This window comes from Parasteatoda tepidariorum, chromosome 6, assembly GCF_043381705.1.
Source record: "Parasteatoda tepidariorum isolate YZ-2023 chromosome 6, CAS_Ptep_4.0, whole genome shotgun sequence".
In the NCBI taxonomy this organism is placed as follows: Eukaryota; Metazoa; Arthropoda; class Arachnida; order Araneae; family Theridiidae; genus Parasteatoda; species Parasteatoda tepidariorum.
The window spans coordinates 48,591,324-48,611,128 of NC_092209.1; the positions used below are offsets into that span (position 1 = coordinate 48,591,324).

A 19,805-nucleotide genomic window follows, 5' to 3' on the forward strand; every position below is an offset into this window, starting at 1 on the left:
AATAAAAAGAACCTTTCAATTATATTTACAAACACAAAAATTGTAAGGGACACATACATTTATTAAGTGATTGTTACTTGTGTGTAAAAAATTGTAATTTAGTGATTTTAAAACATTTCACTAATTCTTATTCCTCTTGCATATTTCTTCTTATATGCTAATCATGCCGATAATTCATAGAATATTTCAAATTAGCGAAATAAAGGAGGCTGAAAAAATTTATTTGTAAGAGTTCGTCTTATGCTTATTTACAAACCAAATATTAAATTTTACACTATTGGTATAAGTGATTTACAAAAAATCATTTATACCAAATCTTATAGGATTTCCTTTTGATTTTTATTAGTATAATTAATGTTTATAATTATCTATAAAAGTAGGTTTTCAACTGCGTATTTCTGTATTAAATCCACATATTTGATATGTTATCACTTTACAGTATTCAAATAGTAATTTAGCAAAATATTTCATTCCTTAAACTATCTTGTTTTATTTTTTGCATGCTGGAAACAATTGTGTCAGGAAACAAAAAATGGCATATTTAATTTAAATTGTGCTACATATGATTTCAATATTGCGGTATACATAAATTAAATTGCAACTTTAATTTATATATGACACAATAGTTACATAATTATTTTGATTTTGCATTTCTGAATCAGATTTTCAAAATTATACTAATTGTCCTAACATTTTGATTTTTTGTAAACTCTTTCTTTGTAACTATTTAAATGCAGCATTTAGTAGCTGTTGTCAAGAGCTGATGACAAGTGTTGCGTCATAGTATACCTTATTCAAATATTCCTTAAGTAAATAATAGAACCTTTGAAACTTGTAATGAGTGAAATGTTTCAGGGGCTTAACCAAAAATTTTTCATTTACACTTAATTGAATAGAGATTCCCAATTAAATTAAACTAAATAATTATATCTTGTGAGTGTTAAAATTAAACTAAGTAATTGAATCTTGGTTATATGTCACAATTGACTGAGAGTTAAAGATTAAACTTTGAAATCAAAAGAATACAATTCTCAAACACTTGAACGACTGAAAGAAATGTATTCCTGTTTTGCTATTAAACCTTTAACAGGATATAAAATATATTTTATCATGCATCTAAAACATATTTCTGTATATACCTGGGTTAGGTATTAAGGAAGTATTTCATCAATTATCCAATAAATATGAAAACAAGTATTATAATCCATACGATATTGTGCTTTTTTATCCATAAGTAAAATCTTTATAATTAAGATAAAGACTGCAGATTGCCGAAATAAATATTTCACATTTTTCATTAATTTAATTTGAACCATTTGTTTAAATTCGATGCTTAAAAATATTTTTTAATATTTTTTCCCCAAACGTTAGATGTTGAACGTAAATGTTAGTTTTAGAAGAAGAACAAAATATATTTTCATATTGATAGATTGGGCACAAAACGACATTGATTAATTGCATGCGTTTAACTTTTGATAAAGTTTGAAAATTCTTCATTATTGTTGTAATATAAATCTTATGATTTATTCTTGATTTCGGAAGAAATTAATTTTGATGTTTATAGAATAAAAACACGCACAATATGGCAACTAAATAAGCAATAAATAGTAAAACGTTCGCATGGTAATGTACACTATATCACAGTTTCATGTGAAATCTCAAATTAATATTTTAGAATAATACAAATCGAGTGCACCAATGTAGCAAAATATTTGTTCCACATTCATAATGCTGACCCTAGTCATTTTGGATAGACTTAGTCAAGTACCAATATTCCAGTGAAGAAACTCCTGAAGAATTTTGAACATTTGAACTTGAAGAATTTGGTTTAGGGAAAACATATACGAAATGTATTGAAATACGAACTGAGGAACATGCAATATTCAGAGGGACTTCGAAGAATTCAGTTCATATTTGATTTTCATTATTAGTTAGAAATTCTTATGATATTTTGACTTGAAGAAACCATGAAAAACTCATCTCTGGATAATGTCTGATGAAAGCAGATTAGAACAAATTTTGGATTGTCACAAAGAGTAGATTCAAGTCAACTGAACAGTCGGTCTGTGCAAATATAATATTAGCTCTATGTCCATGTGAGCTTTGTCCTCTAAACGTCTAATGAATTTGCGTTTTACCATTACACTGTCGGTCTGTCAACTGTCGCGTATTGACATGGCGACAGTGTTGGCGTTTGGCGGGGTGACATGGGCGCGTAAGATCCAAAACCATGTGCAGTGTGCTGCTTCGCTTTTAACCGCAAAGTCGCTATACTAGAAGTCATCGTGGAACATTGTTCACGATAAACATAAGGTGGTGTTGGCGTTGCATAAGGACAAGGAGGTGCAGGATTGCTTAGGCTGTTCACAGGCATGCTAACACTAGGCATTATGCTTGAACTCGTAATGCCTTGGGGAGAGGAAGCATTAAAGCAACTCATTCCTTGGCTTGGTGTCACCAGGGGATTGACATTCACAGAGTTGAGTCCAGGCCAAGGAAAGCTCTTGGCTCCAAGTGGGGAGGGGACTTTGGCTGCCCAGTTATTGTAGGTTGAGTACCCAGAGTAAAGGGTATCGTCAAAAGGTTGCATTAAGCCGTTGAATTGGGTGCTGAAGCCATTTTTAAGTTCTGCAGCAGCGTTTCGCTCTCGTTTTCTCCATTTCGCTCTACGATTTTTGAACCAAACCTGAAAAGAAAAAAACACGGGTTAATATCTTTTGAAACAGATCCAATAGCAATAATTCAAAAACTGTCATAGACTTAATTTAAAAATACGAAACATTACGGTCCGCCTGGCTAAAAAAAACGAAAAAGCTTAATTGTATGCATTTGGAAAGTGGCAGAACAAAGGCCGATAAAGTCCAATTATTTTAAGATACTGTCAAAGAAAAACCCTATACAGTAAACAAGTTTGCGACATCTACTGTGGAAACGGTTTTTATTGGTAGTAGAAAACGTTGTACCTTTATTTGGGAAATGTAAATGCACACAAAAGTACATCTCGTTTCATATTTTAGATAATTAGTCGTATTTTTTTTAAATTGTCTATTCTCAGCAACCTTGAGCTCAGGTATACTATAGGCAATGGAACAATACTGCGTACATTCCTTCCATTCTGAGAAACATTCCGGCATAATTTTATGTCTGATTAGCTTTGCTCTAATTACCCCATTAATAATTCTGCGACTAGATGTATTTTGCACCCCAAACAAGTACAGCACTTTTCAAACAATACAAACTATTTTAACATAATTTTTTAAACCACTTTTATATTAAATATAACACATAATTTTAGGAAAGAAAAGGCTAATAAAAATATTTCCCTAGAATTCCAAAATGAAATTTTATCATAGTCACTTAGGACTTACAATCTCATTTTTACAAACAACAAAGCTTTAACATATACTTTTAATGATTCGAAAATATGATTAATGTCACGATAAAAAGTCAATGTTTTCTTGACAAAATTAAGCATAAATTATCAATCAAATTATAACTCGGCTGTTGTACATAAATTAGCATAATTCAGAATTATTTGTGAATAAAAGAATAAATTAAAGAGTGATTTCTTAAGCACACTAGCGCTTATTGTACATAAATTTTTTTTAAATAAATTTTATGGGTTCATTACTAAGAGATATTACCACCCGTTGCTTTCACCTCTTTCATCATCATAGAAGATGTCGCTATTCAAAAATAATTTTTTTTTTTTAATATTTATTCTTCCCTTTCCTAAAAAGCGATCGTCGAGTTTTTATTTATTTATTTATTTTACGGCCTGTTCTAAAATACTTTTAAATCCCTCTGCTCGCAGGAAGTTATGTATAAAGTAAAAAGGCTATCGAACACAATTGATAGACAGAAGAACGAGACTTAAATTCTCATTAGAAGCGCAGGGAGCGATGTGACGTCATTATTGCAGAGCAGTTGCCAGATCCCTCGACTCGAGATTTTCTGGAGAAAATGCAAGCGAGCCGGGTGAAAAGGGGAGTTAGAAAAATAAGAAGAAACAACTTAAGTTTCGGGTGCTGCAGAAAGGAATGCATAATGGTCTTCCTTACCTTCTCCATTCGAATACGGAAGCGGCAGGGGGCTTAAGAAACCAATAGTTTCGAATAATGGCTAAAAGCAAGCGATTTTTAGAAATGGAAAGGAGATATAATGGTGTATCACACTAGGCCATCTGTCATTGATTCTGCCGAATGTAATGGGGTTTGCGCTGCTCTTTCGAATAATCTTTTCGGAATGTTTCGCGATTCACGGATTGGCAACGGCATGGGGGAGCATTATTTTGGATTATTATTATTATTCGCCACGCATTTCATCGAACTTGTTCCGCATTTCGTAATCGTAATCTTTTTCATATGAGCATTTTGTGCATAGGGATGATTTACGCAGACGATATCATTTGAGATGTTTGATTTAAAAAGAAGAAACGCACAATCTTAAAATTTTACGATTTACTTTTAGTATTATTATTTTTTTTTTAGTTATGAACACAATATACTGGCGTAGGCTTTATATTTTCACATTAGCTATTTATTGAAAGAGATAAGAGCATTATTAAAAATAAAAAAATTTTGAAAAAGAATCATAAAAGAAAAACACTTTTATATATAAAACTTTAAAATGTGTTATGAGTTAGGATGAATCACTAGAGAACAGTTTCTGTCATAAATTTAGAAAACTTTATATAACCTGTAAAAATTTCTCTGAATGATAATAATATGTTCAACTGAAGAAAAAAAGCATCACATTTTATTTCACCTGTTACCCATAAAGGTTCCTAAATGACATATGTATTCGTATCAGAAGTACGAATAAATTATAAGAACTTTTTCTTGTTATCACCATGTATACATATTATTTATAATTTTTAACATTTCTTCAAGATCAGAAGATACTTACGAATGGGAAAAAGCATTTTTTTTCAATGATTGCATACGAAAAATATGCATATTTAGAAGATAATATATTAAATTTAAATATAATATATTAAACCTAAATATGATATTAAATAATTTAATTAATTGCAGTAATACACAGACATGCAATACTGTAAAAGATAAATAATCAAAACGTATGAAGTTGTTTTAACTTTAGATGGAATCGTTTCCTGGCAAATGCTAACCAGCATTTTATTAAACTAAGGTAATCATTATATTTCCTTATTATAGTTATGAATTTCATCGGCACCATTAGGCCTTGAGCCTCAGATTAATTTACTCCATTGAAAAATTAGGAACAGAACTGACAGTTTTAAAATAGGAAGAAGAGAAAAAAGCATGTTGGGGAACTCCCAAAATGCCCTGAGATGACACGGGCTTAAAGAAGCAATTTCATCAAATGTTTTAGAAGTTGTGTTTCGTCAAAAATTTCAGTTTTTGAATAATAATCAAAAATCAGAAACTGTTTTGTTTTGAAGATCGAATTGGAGTTAGGCAATGCCTTTAAAAAGCAACATCATTGTCACACATACATATGGATTATTAATTTAATAAGTATTTTATTACATCACTGAATACATTACATCATACATACATCACTGAATACTGTTTAATAACGAAAAATAGTAAGATAAAATAAACACAATTTTACAAAAGCTGTACTTAAAGATTACCTTTCCTAACCAAGTCTTTATTAGATTACCCCTACATTCCTTAAATTTAAGCATGTGTTTGGCTATAATTTTAATACAATATTCTTCAAGCATTTTTACAGAATCATTTTAATACAAAGAATTTCACGATGAACACCGTTTGAATTCCATTCTAATTAAGTAGGTTATTGAGAAATATTCTTTCAGCAATAAGCTCGCTTCTTTCATTCAGCGTCTCACACTTTCCTTTCACCCCCCACAACACTCCCATCAGCGCATGGTGAGAGCAGTTTCTCCCCTTTAATAAACCATTAATTCGAATATTAAATTCTACAAACATCAACCACTGGAGGGCACTGTTTAAATATTCATGTCCTCCCGCGACCGATTCGTTTTACAACCCTGCCTTGAAACTTGCCACTAATTAAAATATATCGTCTGCTAGGCATGAAAAATTTATCCACAATTCTCACTTCTCAAGAAGAACGCATATTAAAGCGAACGAACTCTCGCGTTTATTTAAAGCACACTTCCCTCCCTCACGAACCCCTCCATTTGTTTTAAAGAACGAAAGGGCTGTAATTCAGGTAATAAATTGCATTTATTACTTCGAAGTTAACATTCGATTACTTTGGTAACCCGTTCGGAGAGCACCACTGGCGTAACAAATTACTTTCAAGTAAGGAGTTAGCCAGGGAGGTTGTTTTAAATTATGTACATACTTCGTGCCAGGAACGCACTGGAAGGATTGTTATATATTGTTCCCAGACGTGGAGTATAGAGTTGAATTGTTTTAAATAAATAATAATAGTTCCCAGTTAAAAGGATTCTTTTTCTTGATTAAGAAAACATAGCTTGTTCGCTGTTTCCTTTATTTATCGTCTGCCATTATACGGAATCGCCAAAAGATAACATTTTATACTTATTACTGTGGGAGGAAAATACTATTTCTATCGAGAGCGCGGAAATTTTACATTTCAAATATTAATGTAATATTTGAGTCAGCATAGGTAATAACACAACTTTTTTAGGATAGTTTTTATTGCACATCTGTATAAAATTTTATCTATAGGGAGTTCGGTAACGGCTGCCCTTATTTTAGTCCTTGTCAGAGATGAATACAAAAAAGTATACAAGTAACGGGCCCCAAATTAATATTTAAAAAGGGAAGAAATAAAAAAACACTAATTAATAACTAATATAGAAAGAAGGACTGGAAGAAGTAAAACCTGTTGGATGACCGATGGAAAAAAGGAGAAGTTGATAGAAGATTATAAGAGAAACCTTCAAAGTTTTCTTCGGCAATCAAACAGATTTACAAGTTTCTAACTCTAATTTCTTCTTAACGGATCGAACATATTTCGGTTGCGATTTTGTTTCTTCCCTGATTAAATATTACCATATATCTCAGTGTATAAGTCGTCCTGTTTCATACGCCAACCTCCCATTTTTGGTAACGAGATTAACAAATTTTAGTATGTCAGGTGTATAAATTGACTGCAGACGGTAAGTAGATTATCATTCCTATAGACGCCAAGCGTCAAATTATACTAGATGCGTGGCAAAATGTGGATTCAAGTATTATTGTAAAATATTTGGAGGAAAAAATTTAGAACTTCGAATTTTTTGAATGACATTGAAAACGATTTTTTGTGAGACTCAGCGAATGAGGGTGAAGTAGAATACATTGAAAAGCGGGATTCGTATGACAACACTGCTAACTATAATGAATCCGACACGAATGAATCTTTAAATTTGTAGCTTTATGGTATGTTTTAGAAGTTTTCCTTGTGTAATATTTTTTTAAATAGTCCTGAATAAATTTTCCTAACTTTTCTTGTTCTTTATTTTTTTCAAACGTTAAAGTATTGTTTCTAAAAAAAAATTTTTGTGTATTAAGGTAAAACCATGAGAGAAAATGCAAAAATAATTGCATATAACATATTAAAAAATAGTTTTTGAAAGGGGTAATTTGTAAAGGCAAATTGATACAGAGTTATATTTATCTCTTTTTTTTATAATGCATCGATATTTCCCAATCAATTAGACATCTGACTTTATAAATGGTGTATAAGTCAACCACCGAAAAGTCAATTTACACACCGGTTTATACGGTAATTGTATTAATTACTCCATTTAATTTTTTTTTTTTGTTAGAAGAGAGAATACCTTACGATCTATAATTTTTATACATATTTAATTCAGAATAGTTTTGAATATTTAAAAACAAATCTCATCATCTAAAATACGCCGTAAACCGCAAAAATGTGTTCAGGTGCTTCTTATCTTTCTCACACCACACCTGATACAGAAGCGCCAATCAGAAGACGGAATGTTGTCTCTTTATTGACGTTAAACAACTGAGTTTCTTTATCAGCAGGAATACGTTCAGATATTCAGTACACGGTCATAAAACAAGACATTGCGAATGTTTATTCTTGTGACAAGAAGCGGGAATGAGAAACAGCCTGTATAGTTGTCATAACCGTATGACATCTTGGAACCTGCTATATATCAGGGGCGATCGTTTATTATAACACAGATCAGTGATAAAATAGTTTAATCGTAAATCATATCGTTCATGGGAAGAATTTTTTTTCCTTCTTTCTGCTCTCTTTATTTCATTTTTTACTTTATTTGATAAAAGATGTTTTCGTTTATAAGATTGTAACTTCGGTTTATTTATAGATCAGCAGTACGTTTTAAAAATGGAATGTTGTTGGGATTTACGTCCGGATAATTGAAAATCGTTTAAATTATGTATATGCTATCTTTCTTATAAAAAAATACTTGAATATGGATGAATAATTTAAATATTAAAAAAGTTATTAAACTTTAAAAAAATCAACTATTTTTTTTAATTTTAAAAGTTAATAAAATCAATGAATAATTCAGAATTTTTTTTTATTAGATAAAAGATGTTTTCGTTTATAAAATTATAACTTCGGTTTATTTATAGATCAGCAGTACGTTTCAAAAATGGAATGTTGTCGGGATTTACGTCCGGATAATTAAAAAGCGTTTAAATTATGTATATGCTATCTTTCTTTAAAAAAAATACTAGAACTTTAATATGGATGAATAATTTAAATATTAAAAAATTAATTAAACTTTAAAAAAATCACCTGTTTTTTCATTTTAAAAGTTAATAAAATCAATGAATAATTCAGAATTTTTTTAATGATGCCAAAATACTGCCGCGCTGTAGCAATTTTTTAAAAAATTATCAAGTTACATTACACACTCTTTTATTTTCACAAAACTAATTTATTATCTTGTAAAATCACAACAGCTATAATATTATTCGCTAAAAAATATTATTTCACAAAATGTCAAAGCTTACGGAGCCTTAAAGGAACAGCACTGTAAGTTTCTCAAAATAATAATAATAATAAATAAAAAAAAGTATGAAATAAAATAAAGAAAAACTGCTTGTCTAAAAAAACTAAACATACGAGTAACTTAAGAAATAAAAACATACTTAACATTTATTTTTATACTTTTCAAAAACTCAATTTATAAATTTTTACCTTCTAACCATTTCACAAGTTAGCAAATTCGGGAAAATTTTTCTTCACCTTTCATTGTTTTCCAATCTAATCGTAAGATGGTTTTGTTATTTAGTAAAAACTGAGGTCGAATTGCGATTTTCTATGTTCTTTTCTATACGCAACTGGGATAACTAAAATTGATTTTGAAGAAGTTATCTGTCAGCCGGGTATGAAAAAGTTGGTTTGGGAAAAACAATATAAAGTTTGCGAAACATTTTTTTTAGAGGAAAAAAAAACTTTTTCATATCTTTAAGAACAATACAATAGGCATACTTTCGGGTGGGAAAATTCTTTATGCATCTCTCTATATTTAAATGGGACTTAATTAAAACAGCAATATTGCTAACTCTTCTGTGCGAACTTCAAGTGGATGGCTTTCCTGCATCAAAACTCGTTTTTCCTCATGTTTTTTTCCATAAGAAGGAAGTGCATAGCAGGGAAATTTTGGTACAACGGTTGGAGTGGAGGGGAACAAGCGGATTGTAGCTAATCTTGGCGAATTTGACCCATGCCTTGGTTTTATATTTTAATCTGGAAACTAGTGCATTTGAAAATATCAGAAAGAAATTCATTGGTAATATAAAGAATAAAATGGTTAACTAACTAACTAACGTCTACAGGATGCAGAAGGATTACACCTCTAAAAAAATATTTAATAGTCAGACCAGCAGACACTCCATATAAAAACAAACCGAAATCGAGATGTTTAGATGGCTAAGAAAATATACTAGTACCAAGGACAAGAAACAATATCATATATATATTATTTATAATTTTTAACATTTCTTCAAGATCAGAAGATACTTACGAATGGGAAAAAGCATTTTTTTTCAATGATTGCNATATATATATATAAATATAACGCCGAACAATACTCTTGCCCCTGTTTACTTTAAAAGATTCACTTTAAATCACGCATCCAAATGTTCTATAAGTTCAAATACAATCAAATTAGTATGTTTTTGAAGTTATTTTGAGTTTTGAGGATAAAGAGAGGATGTAAAGTGCTAAGTCAGGTAAATACGGTAAATGAACCATCACAAAAATACGGCTTGCTACCAAAAACTCAAGCAAAAAGTGAGTGATGGAATTCTCATATATCTTGAGATCTTAGAATAATCTAGGGAACTTACTGTCGTAATTTCTTATGAAATTACTTCTTTTTTTTTTTTTTTTTTTTTTTTTTTTTTTGCTTTATCTTGCTGTATTTCAGAAAAACATTTTAGCTCCTTCCCGCCATATCATTTTGTTTTTTTATCACCCACTATCAAATAATTTCAAGAACTTTGAAACATTTCAGTGACTAAAATGTCTTCGTTAAGTGCTATAAGCATGCTTCATTAGTACTTAAACGTGCAGTGACTTTGAGTTAGATGATAAAGTCGAATTTTTTTTCTGTGACGCGTATTGGAGTCGAAAAGATTTATTTGGCTTAAGAATGACAAGGGACTTTTTAAGACTGGGTGCAATTATTTCAATCCATTTCTTTTTATACCAAGTTTTAAACATTTTTTGACCCTGTTACTTTTTGTACTTTAAAATTTTAGAAACTTAACCCAACAAAGTGGTTCATGTAATAAATGTTAGTAGAAGAACGCGATATCCTCATGATTATAAGTGATAGATAATTCTAAGCCGGCTGAGTGTACAACTACCGCATCCTTAAAAACTGTAACGTTTCATATTAGTGACTTTAATTTTCAGGAGTTTTACTTCAAAGTCTGTATAAAACGTATCGAAAATTCCCCACAAGGAAAAATTTGTAATCTTTCCATCCGTTCCGGTGCTTTGTCTTTCTGACAATCGCAGGCTCTTCGAATATTTTTAGAGTGCCTTCAAGATCTGAAATAACCCACCAAAAGAACCAAAACCAATCTCCCTACTTTAAAGGACAAGGCCCGAATAAAGAAAGAAGAGAGAAAGAGCGAGAGAAAACACCAGGAAAGTACTTCAGCAATCCCCTTATCGAATTTTCCATCCAATATCGGTCCGATCTCAATCAAAAAACATCGACATACAGATACCAGAGAAAGAGAGGAAAGAAGAAGAAAAAAAATTCCTCAAAAATCGATGAGTCCTATCTATTCCTTTTTGGTAACTATGGTAACCCTCTCTGATGTGACGGAGCCTTATCGGGTAAGGCCTGTATAATTTACGATAGCCCCCCTCTTTTCTTTCGTTTTATTTATTTTTTCCCCTGGATGATGGCATTTCTACCAAAATGCTGTGCTAAACGCCTTTTTAAAGATATGATTTGAAGGAAGTCGATAGCTCTCTGCTAATAGAGCATGTTCTTTTTTTGTTTTTATTTCAAATTTCACTATTTGTCTTGTTAAGGAGAAGAAATAAAGCAAAATACACTGTTAGAAATTTTGTACCAAGCTGTACCATTGTATTGTCAAAAATTAGATGGATCCTAATTATGGTACCAAGTTGATCTACAGTGGCTCCCAAAAGTGTTCGTACACTTATAACTTTCAATGAAATAAGGGCACTATTCATTAGTTAAAACGCCTTTAGACAGAATGGTTATTTAATAATAGGATCTTTAATGAAATAAAGGCACTATTCATTAGTTAAAAATAACTTTCGACAGAATGGTTATTTAATAATAAGATCTTAAAGAAATAAGGGCACTATTCATTAGTTAAAAATAACTTTCGACAGAATGGTTATTTAATAATAATATCTTTAATGAAATAAGGGCACTATTCATTAGTTAAAAATAACTTTCGACAGAATGGTTATCTATACATAATAATAAACGCGGCTGTGTGTGTGTGTGTGTGTGTGTGTGTCTGTAATCACAATATATCGCCCCAGAAGCCTCGCCCGGGCACGAAACTCGGCCCATAATTGTGTTTTGACATAATGAAGAAGTATTTTTTTTCTTTTTCAAAAATTTTGATTAGTTATTTAGTTATCAGTCATTTTGTAAGTCTATGCTTTTCGTCTGCTTTTTCGTCTTCAAAGAGCCATATTCAAAAAACTATTAAAAAATGCATATACTTTTCCCCACTCTTATAAATGTATGCTAATGCGAACCTCACAATTGAAATATTAATTTTCGACAACTTAAACCAATAATATACGAAGGAATTAATAATTTAATTGTAAAGTTCGCATTAGTTTACATTTATTAAAGTGGAGAAAAGTTTAACTTTTGTATTAAAAATGTGGCAACATATTCGATACGTAAATAGAACGCTTCGCTTTGATATATTTGTCGCTGTTCATAATTGTTATAATAAGTTTTTCTTCTTCTTTCCACGCTCTATTTTTTTTTTTTTAAGCGAAGACGATAATTTTTGTAGCGATATTGTAGTACTTTGTACAACTAAAAATTCTTTTCACAACACTTTAAAAATATTTACTTTATTTTCTTTATATATACAGAGAACAGTCGGCAAAGAATTCGATTAGGTTGAAAAACATTTCGCTAAAAAGGAACGAATTCCAAAAGAAAAAATAAACAACTTAAAGAATAAAAATGCTGATGCCAGCCAATTTTTTGAAAGTTAACTTAGAAATAACAAACCAAACGATGTTAAATAACAAACCAAACGATGTTAACAAAATGACGTAGAAAGCGCAACTAGATCAAAATTATACAAGCACAACTAGATCAAATTATAATACCTGAGTGCTTGACGTAACAGATATAGAAATAGAATTTGATACCATAAAAAATTATATAGAAATAGAAATTGATACCATAAAAAATTTATTCGTTTTCGTGTTCTTTTCATGTATTTAGCATTTTAGTTTTTTTTTTCTTAAGCGTTGTAGCTATATAATTTCAAACATCCTCAAGAGCTATAACACATCTGCAGCAGAACTGGATATGAAGACAAAATTGCTGGACAGGAACACTTTAATTGTCCACTAATCTTCAGATTTCCTGCTATGTTTTAAAAAACTTTATTTGTGAAAACCTTCAGCGTGGCGGACAGCTGGCCGCCTTAGGCGGCTAGTTTAATAATAAGATCTTTAACATGTTTTTTAACAAAACCTGCATGGAACATTTAAAAAACAAAGCGAAAGTTTATATCCATTCTGAAATATTCATTTTAATTGAAGAAAAGAGCAATATTTTATTGAAAGTTATCAGTGTACGAAGACATTTGAGAGCCACTGTATATTGTCGTGAAAATTAATCCTTGCTTAAATTTATTACATGATAATATGGCTTGATTTAAATTGAGGCTAAATTCAATGTAACACCTAATTAAGGTTGCAGACTATTCGCGCGATACTATGCTTTAAAGAACCGTTATAATAATTGAACATAAAACCAATTATTTTGAGAGTATTGTACTTCACATAAACTTGAAATATTCTTATTATAATATCCCAAATTCTATTAATTCTATCAAATATTGTAAGTCTTTATAAAAAAAAGGCGTTAGGCCTTTAGAATATCTCTTAATAATCATATACAATTGAGACAACATACTTCAAATTTTATGAGCCACAGACAATTTTCGTGAAACTAAAGTTGCCCTATATTATGGTTTTTAAAAAAATAGTAAAACATTTTAATTCTCAAACTATTAATTTTGTAAAAATACAAGTGAACAGATTAGTCTAAACGTAATTTGAAACATCACAGTTTTAAGCTTTCTGGAGCTGTAGCACTCATTTTTTCACAAAGACTTCAGGTATGATTTTCAAGGCAATCAATTTTTAACTATTGCTATTTTTTATGAGTCGAAAATCGCCAAATTTAATTTAATTTGAGTAAAGCCATATAAAGCTACAAATTGACCGTGTTTTGGCAATACGTACAAACGTATCAGTCTGAACTATAAAGAAAGAGTTTACATTTTATAAAGCACGCATGTATACGTCTGGTAGCACATGAGCTTTATAATGCATAAAGGTAAGTCTTTATGATTCATAAAACGCGAAGATTTTCTTAAAACCACAAACGAATATTATCGTCAAAAGTTGCTGAATTTTGATGAACATAGCATTTATTTTTTATCCAAAAATTATCAATTTAAAAAAACCATAACTATACAAATTAGTCTTTAAAAGCCTTAAAAAAATTTAAAAAAAAAAAACAGAAGCACTCAAGTTTCCCTATGCATAAATATCATGCTTTTTTTTAATTGTGTGAACTCGTGAAAAAGTGCAGTAATTATGCCTAATCACATGTGATTCATATTAGATTTGATTAAGGCTACAATACTTAAGGCTACTATACTGTCTAATTCAGGGGCTCTAGATTTGATTGGATACCTGTAAGCGACGTCATGCGCGTCTGTCGAACCTGATTGGTATCTGAATCGACAAATACCACGATTTAACTACATGACGTCACTTGCAGGGATCCAATTATAACTGATTAAGTTTTTTGAGATCACAAACGATTGACTTTTATTAGCCACGACTTATTAAACTTACTGAAACACAAACTTTATATCTCTAATCAAGTCTACTGAAACAGTTTTTCTCTGAATCACAAAATGTAAGGCTTCCTTTTCGATTGATTTCGCTCAAATTTCGTATTCCGCCCTGCCACGTAAAATTACATTCTTTAAAATAATGTAGGAAATTGTGTACCTTACAATTCAAAACTTTTCGTCTGTTATTAAGCAAAATAAAAAAAATAGTGAACATTTAACAAAAATCATCTTTTGTCTGGAACTATCTTTGGATAAACGATATTTATAATTGTGTTCAAAAAAATTTCAATTGACTTAAAACGTTCTCTCGAGATATAAGGAAATACGCAAATATAGTTAGATTGGCGTTAAAGGGTCCAAACTTTGAACCAAATTACTGAGAGAACTCTTGACCAAATTATTGATATCATATTTCCCAGACCTATAAAATCAAAAGGCAAAATATGGGAAAATATTCAAGACAATTGGAAATTTCTCTGTTACCAACCCCGTAAGGAAGCAGTAACCCATTTTAGGCTTAAAACAGGCCACGATTGCCTATCAGAACATTTATATAACATAAAAATTCTTTCCAGCAAAGCATGCCCAATTTGTGACACAGGTGTATTAAACTCTGATCACCTCTTATTGTGTAAGGGACTAGATAGGAACTCCCAGAAAAGTGGGAATATCACTGAATTGTATTGGGATGCAAGAACTCTCATGAATTGTCACTAACCTTTCCTTTTTCATGTTAATGTTTAAAATTTTATATTGTTGAAATGTTTATTGATTCAAATGTTTATTGTTCCTTTTGTTCACTTTACCTAAATTGTTGAATTGTTTCTTTGTTATTTTTCTGCTCCTTTGTGATGCAATGAGCTGCCAAATTTTCTGGATTGAATTCCTAATAAAGCCATATGAAACTCACACATATTTCCCAGACTGCGACTATTTCCAATACTTCGGGAGTTGAATCGGGTATGAGAAAAAGTATGTTTTTGTACCTATTTTCGTTACCTAAAATATGGTCTACAGTATTTAATGAACCTATTTGAAGTCTCCCCTTCAAACCTTTAAGAACATGAGTCCTAGAAAGCGAAGATACTATCATTAGATCAAAAATTATTCAGAGTTGTCCGTTTTTTATTTTGCGCACTGCACGCTCTTCATATTCCACAGATATTTGATGAGGGCCAAGTAACTTTAGAAGCTCAAACAAAGCGTAATTCTGATTGAAAATTTGCAAAACCAGTCACTTATTCTTCTAGTATGATGAACTTCTCTGTTGCATCCATTCAGATCGGGAGGATGCTGACTAAAATATTGACTGATATTGACATCCACAATGCTAAAGTTAATATGTTGGTACTTTTTAGTTATCCCTTTGGTAGGCGGTTGCAATTCATAATAAAAAAAATTTTTAAAAAACCGAAACAACTTAGACCCATCACCATTAAAAATTATTTTATGATTTCTCTAGTTACGAATAATTTTTTGTCCGGCGAACTTACCTTTAAGAATCATTTCCATAAAGATTTGTTAAAAGCATATAGAATGTAAACGTTTATTCAGTTAAATTTGATGAAAGAGATTTTTATTTCCTTTCCAAATTAATTTGCGAAATAAACTTCGCTATTTTCAATGAAAAGCATCCGTTTTAACAGATTCTGAAGAAAAGTAAATAATTAAACATTCAAGCAGCAAATGGGAGATCTTTCTAAACCTCAATCAACAGTTAATTTGGCGTTTACTTCAATTTTATTTTCGATCGGCATTTATTTAATAACTTCTAAAACACACGTCTTCTCCAAGAATAAGTGAACTTCTAAAACAAGCCAGTCGGAGATAGAGAAAAATCAAAGCTATTCGGGAAAATTCCTCGGACTTAATCGCTTCGAAAGCAATTAAGAAAGATAGGGGGGTGGAGTAAGAAGAGGGTTACGAAAGCAATCTGAATCTCATCGGTTGAGAAAGAGGGAAGGGGGGGGGGAGTGACTAAATGGAAATCGAAGCACCATACTACCCTCTTGCATACCAATTAACATTTCTCGCGAAATTAAAGACAATCTTAGCAGAGGAAAACTGGCAGGAGAACGCCACGACCTTTCGCTTGCGCATATAACGTAATTAGGAACTTAATACTTGCTGCCGAACTCTGTGATTAAAACTCTTTTCCGCGAGGTTTAATCCCTATTGAAGCCAGAGGAATTAGCAAATCTGTACAGTTTCAAAAAGGATTCTAAAACGGAAGACAATCAGCAAGTTTGCCGATGTATACATATTCTCTCGGTAGCACAAAATCTTCTGATAGAAAAGAGAACCGTGCTTTGAATAATTAAAGACGCAGGTCGCCACTTCGAGTTGTTTGTTAGCTTGAACTGATGTTAGTATTTAAAATATCGCCCCCTCTTTCCCACCGCCTTTACGTTAACTTTTCAATATAAATTTCTCAATGTTCTAATTTGGACGCCATCGAGTTGAGTTAATTTGTTCCGCCAATTTGACAGACAATGAGCACTTTTAAGCGACGAATGGGATGGTAATTAAGGGAAAAGCAATCTTTCTGCTATAGATTTTCTTAATATTCAGTCACTTCTGAATGAGTGTGTGCTTCGGCTATTGTCTCACTCAAATGAGGAACTCGGATTTAAAAGATATTTCGTAAGGTATTATAAGTTGAAGATTTCTCTTTGTTGCATAAACTGCATTTAAAATTTAAATTTATTACGTGAATATTAAAATATATAAATATTCATTGGAATTATATGAAGTGTTGAAGAAATACTAAAATTGAAACAATAATTTCTTGGTGCAAATTCCAGTTTTTTTTTAGTCCAGAAATTAACGACAGGATTTCGATATTTGAGTAAAATAATTCCATGTTATATATATATAGTGTATAAAAATTTATTTTACAAAATTGGAGTTTTAAGAATTAAGCGTTGCTATTGCTTTTTAATTTCATATCATACTTATTTATAACTTCTTATAATATTATGTCACTCATTATATTACATTTGAATTCCTAGCTTCAAAATCGAAAAATTTGAAAATTTATTATGAAGATGTATTATACGAATGAGTATACGTGCTCAATTCACGAAAAAATGAGGACAATTAAAAAAAACTATGAAACTAGTATGTAAACCACACTAACCCTAGAGAGAGAACACATATCTGACTAGCTCACTAGCAAATTTAAAGAAAAGAAAAAAGTTTGTTTACATAAAATAACTATTATTTCGATGCTACAATTCAAAGCGGATATATTTTATATGAATGTAATTCATATTTCTGAATCAAAATCGCAATCCATTTCGTAATGACACCGTCTTATCATTAACGAACGATGAATAGAAAATATTAAATGTTTTTCGTAATAAATAAGAAACTTTCAGTGCATAAAAAAAGAATACTTTAGTTTTAAAAAATTTATTTATTTAATTAAAGTAAATTTTTCTTTACATTTTCTATCAGTTCATAACTTTTAAGAAAGAAGAGAGCAACCCATTTGCTTTTGCTTTACTATTTACGTGTTTGCTTATTTCCTTGCATCACTATAATTGTAAGTAAAAATATTTACAGTATATTAAATTAAATATTATAAATTTGTGTACAAGAGCGAGTCATGATTTTAAAAAAGCGTTGGTGACTATTTAACCCAACGAGCGGCTGTTTATACCGACCATTTGAATACAAAAAGTAATATAAATCAATAATAGCAAATAAATATGTTATAAGTCATAGCATTTACATAAACTCAAATTAAGTTATAATACCTAATTTAAATGTGACTTTATTATGAATCATTCAGAGAGTAATGCAAGCATTACGATACTGATCAATCGATGTAAGACTGATTTAACCTGAAAATCGATGATGGGAAAGGGACAACAGAAAAAAGGATAATAAAGATCCTTTATCTTCAATAATTCATCTGTTATGAATGTTAAGTATGTAATAGTAAGAATGTATTATGATTTAATGAGAAAATAAATTTTTATAGTATTTAGAGTCCAATTATACGACATAAGTTATTAAATATACGCTTTACAATGCATGAAATTTCCTAACTGAAGTTGACTTAATGGATACGATCTGTAAATAAACAAACTATAATAGCTTAAGAATAAATTTAAAAAAAAAATTTTTTTTTACTCGTTACAATGTCCAGTCTATTTACAGAAAGGTAGAATACGACTGTCTATTCATGGCAATGCTTAAGTAATTGGAATTTTTAAATTATGTGAAAGGAAAAAAACTCTGAATGAAATTATTTTTTGGAAATAAAGAAACATCCTTGCTTGGGTACCAAAACAATTTGATACGGCATGGGAAAACATCAAGCCAAAATATAAATTCCTAATTTATAAAACTGATGAATAGTGCTATATCTTCTTATACGCATGTATTCATTAGCACTTTAGTTTCAACTTCTGTACACCCAAATTCATTTGCGTACTCCACCAAACCCATTATCAAGAAATCATAAGAAAAAAAAATTAGATGGTAACTAAATTCTTTTAATCTTAATTTTTTGGCAGAAAGTATTCCCTAGAACAGAGTTTCCCAAAGTGTGGTACGCGTACCCCCAGGGGTACGACAACAGTCTAGCGGGGGTACACGTTCTTATGCGAAATATCTTGCAACAAACGAAAATTTCAAAAAATTTTATTTTGAAGCAAAGCAAGCTATAAAAATTTACGATTACATATTTTTCTATTGGCTATTTTTTGCAGAGTTAACAGTTAATATAATTAGTGGTGTCAACAGCCAGTTGTGAACTTTTGTGCAATTATTTTCTTTTTGTAAAAAATACATTCATTTTTTATGAGTGGTACACAGCGTTACGAAAAATTTAGAAAGGGTACACAAAAGTCATAAGTTTGAGAAACACTGCTCTAGAATATCATTATTTTTTCGACAGAATGAGGGGGAATTATTAAATAGTTCTAGAAAATCACGCCACACATCTGAATGATTTTGTCCGAACGTGTCTTTTTTTTTTACAAAATTTTAAAAAAATGTCGCCATTACCAAAATCGCGAAACCACTTCATTCAACAATCCCATTTTAATCATCCAAATCATGTCTCCGGGTGGCTGTTGAATCTTAATACACTCTCCCAATCGGAGAAAAAGACAATGGGAAAGAATGAGAGAAAAGGAAACAAAATTAAACTCGAAAAATCTGAAACAAAACCACGAGCAATATGAGGATAAAAACAAAACAAAAAAAAGTAAAAATCGAAGAAAAAGGAGT

General features: G+C 30.6%; 1 protein-coding gene across 1 annotated transcript in view; it reads right to left on the reverse strand.

Annotated features, from left to right (window-relative positions):
- Nucleotides 1-330: 330 nt before the first annotated feature.
- The window catches only part of LOC107439506 (pituitary homeobox x), a 69,610-nt gene continuing 50,135 nt past the window's right edge, over nucleotides 331-19,805 (reverse strand). The window contains exon 3 of the mRNA XM_016052135.3: nucleotides 331-2,686. Coding sequence (XP_015907621.1) covers nucleotides 2,141-2,686 — 546 coding nt within the window. The 3' untranslated portion in view covers nucleotides 331-2,140. The remainder of the gene's footprint in view (nucleotides 2,687-19,805) is intronic.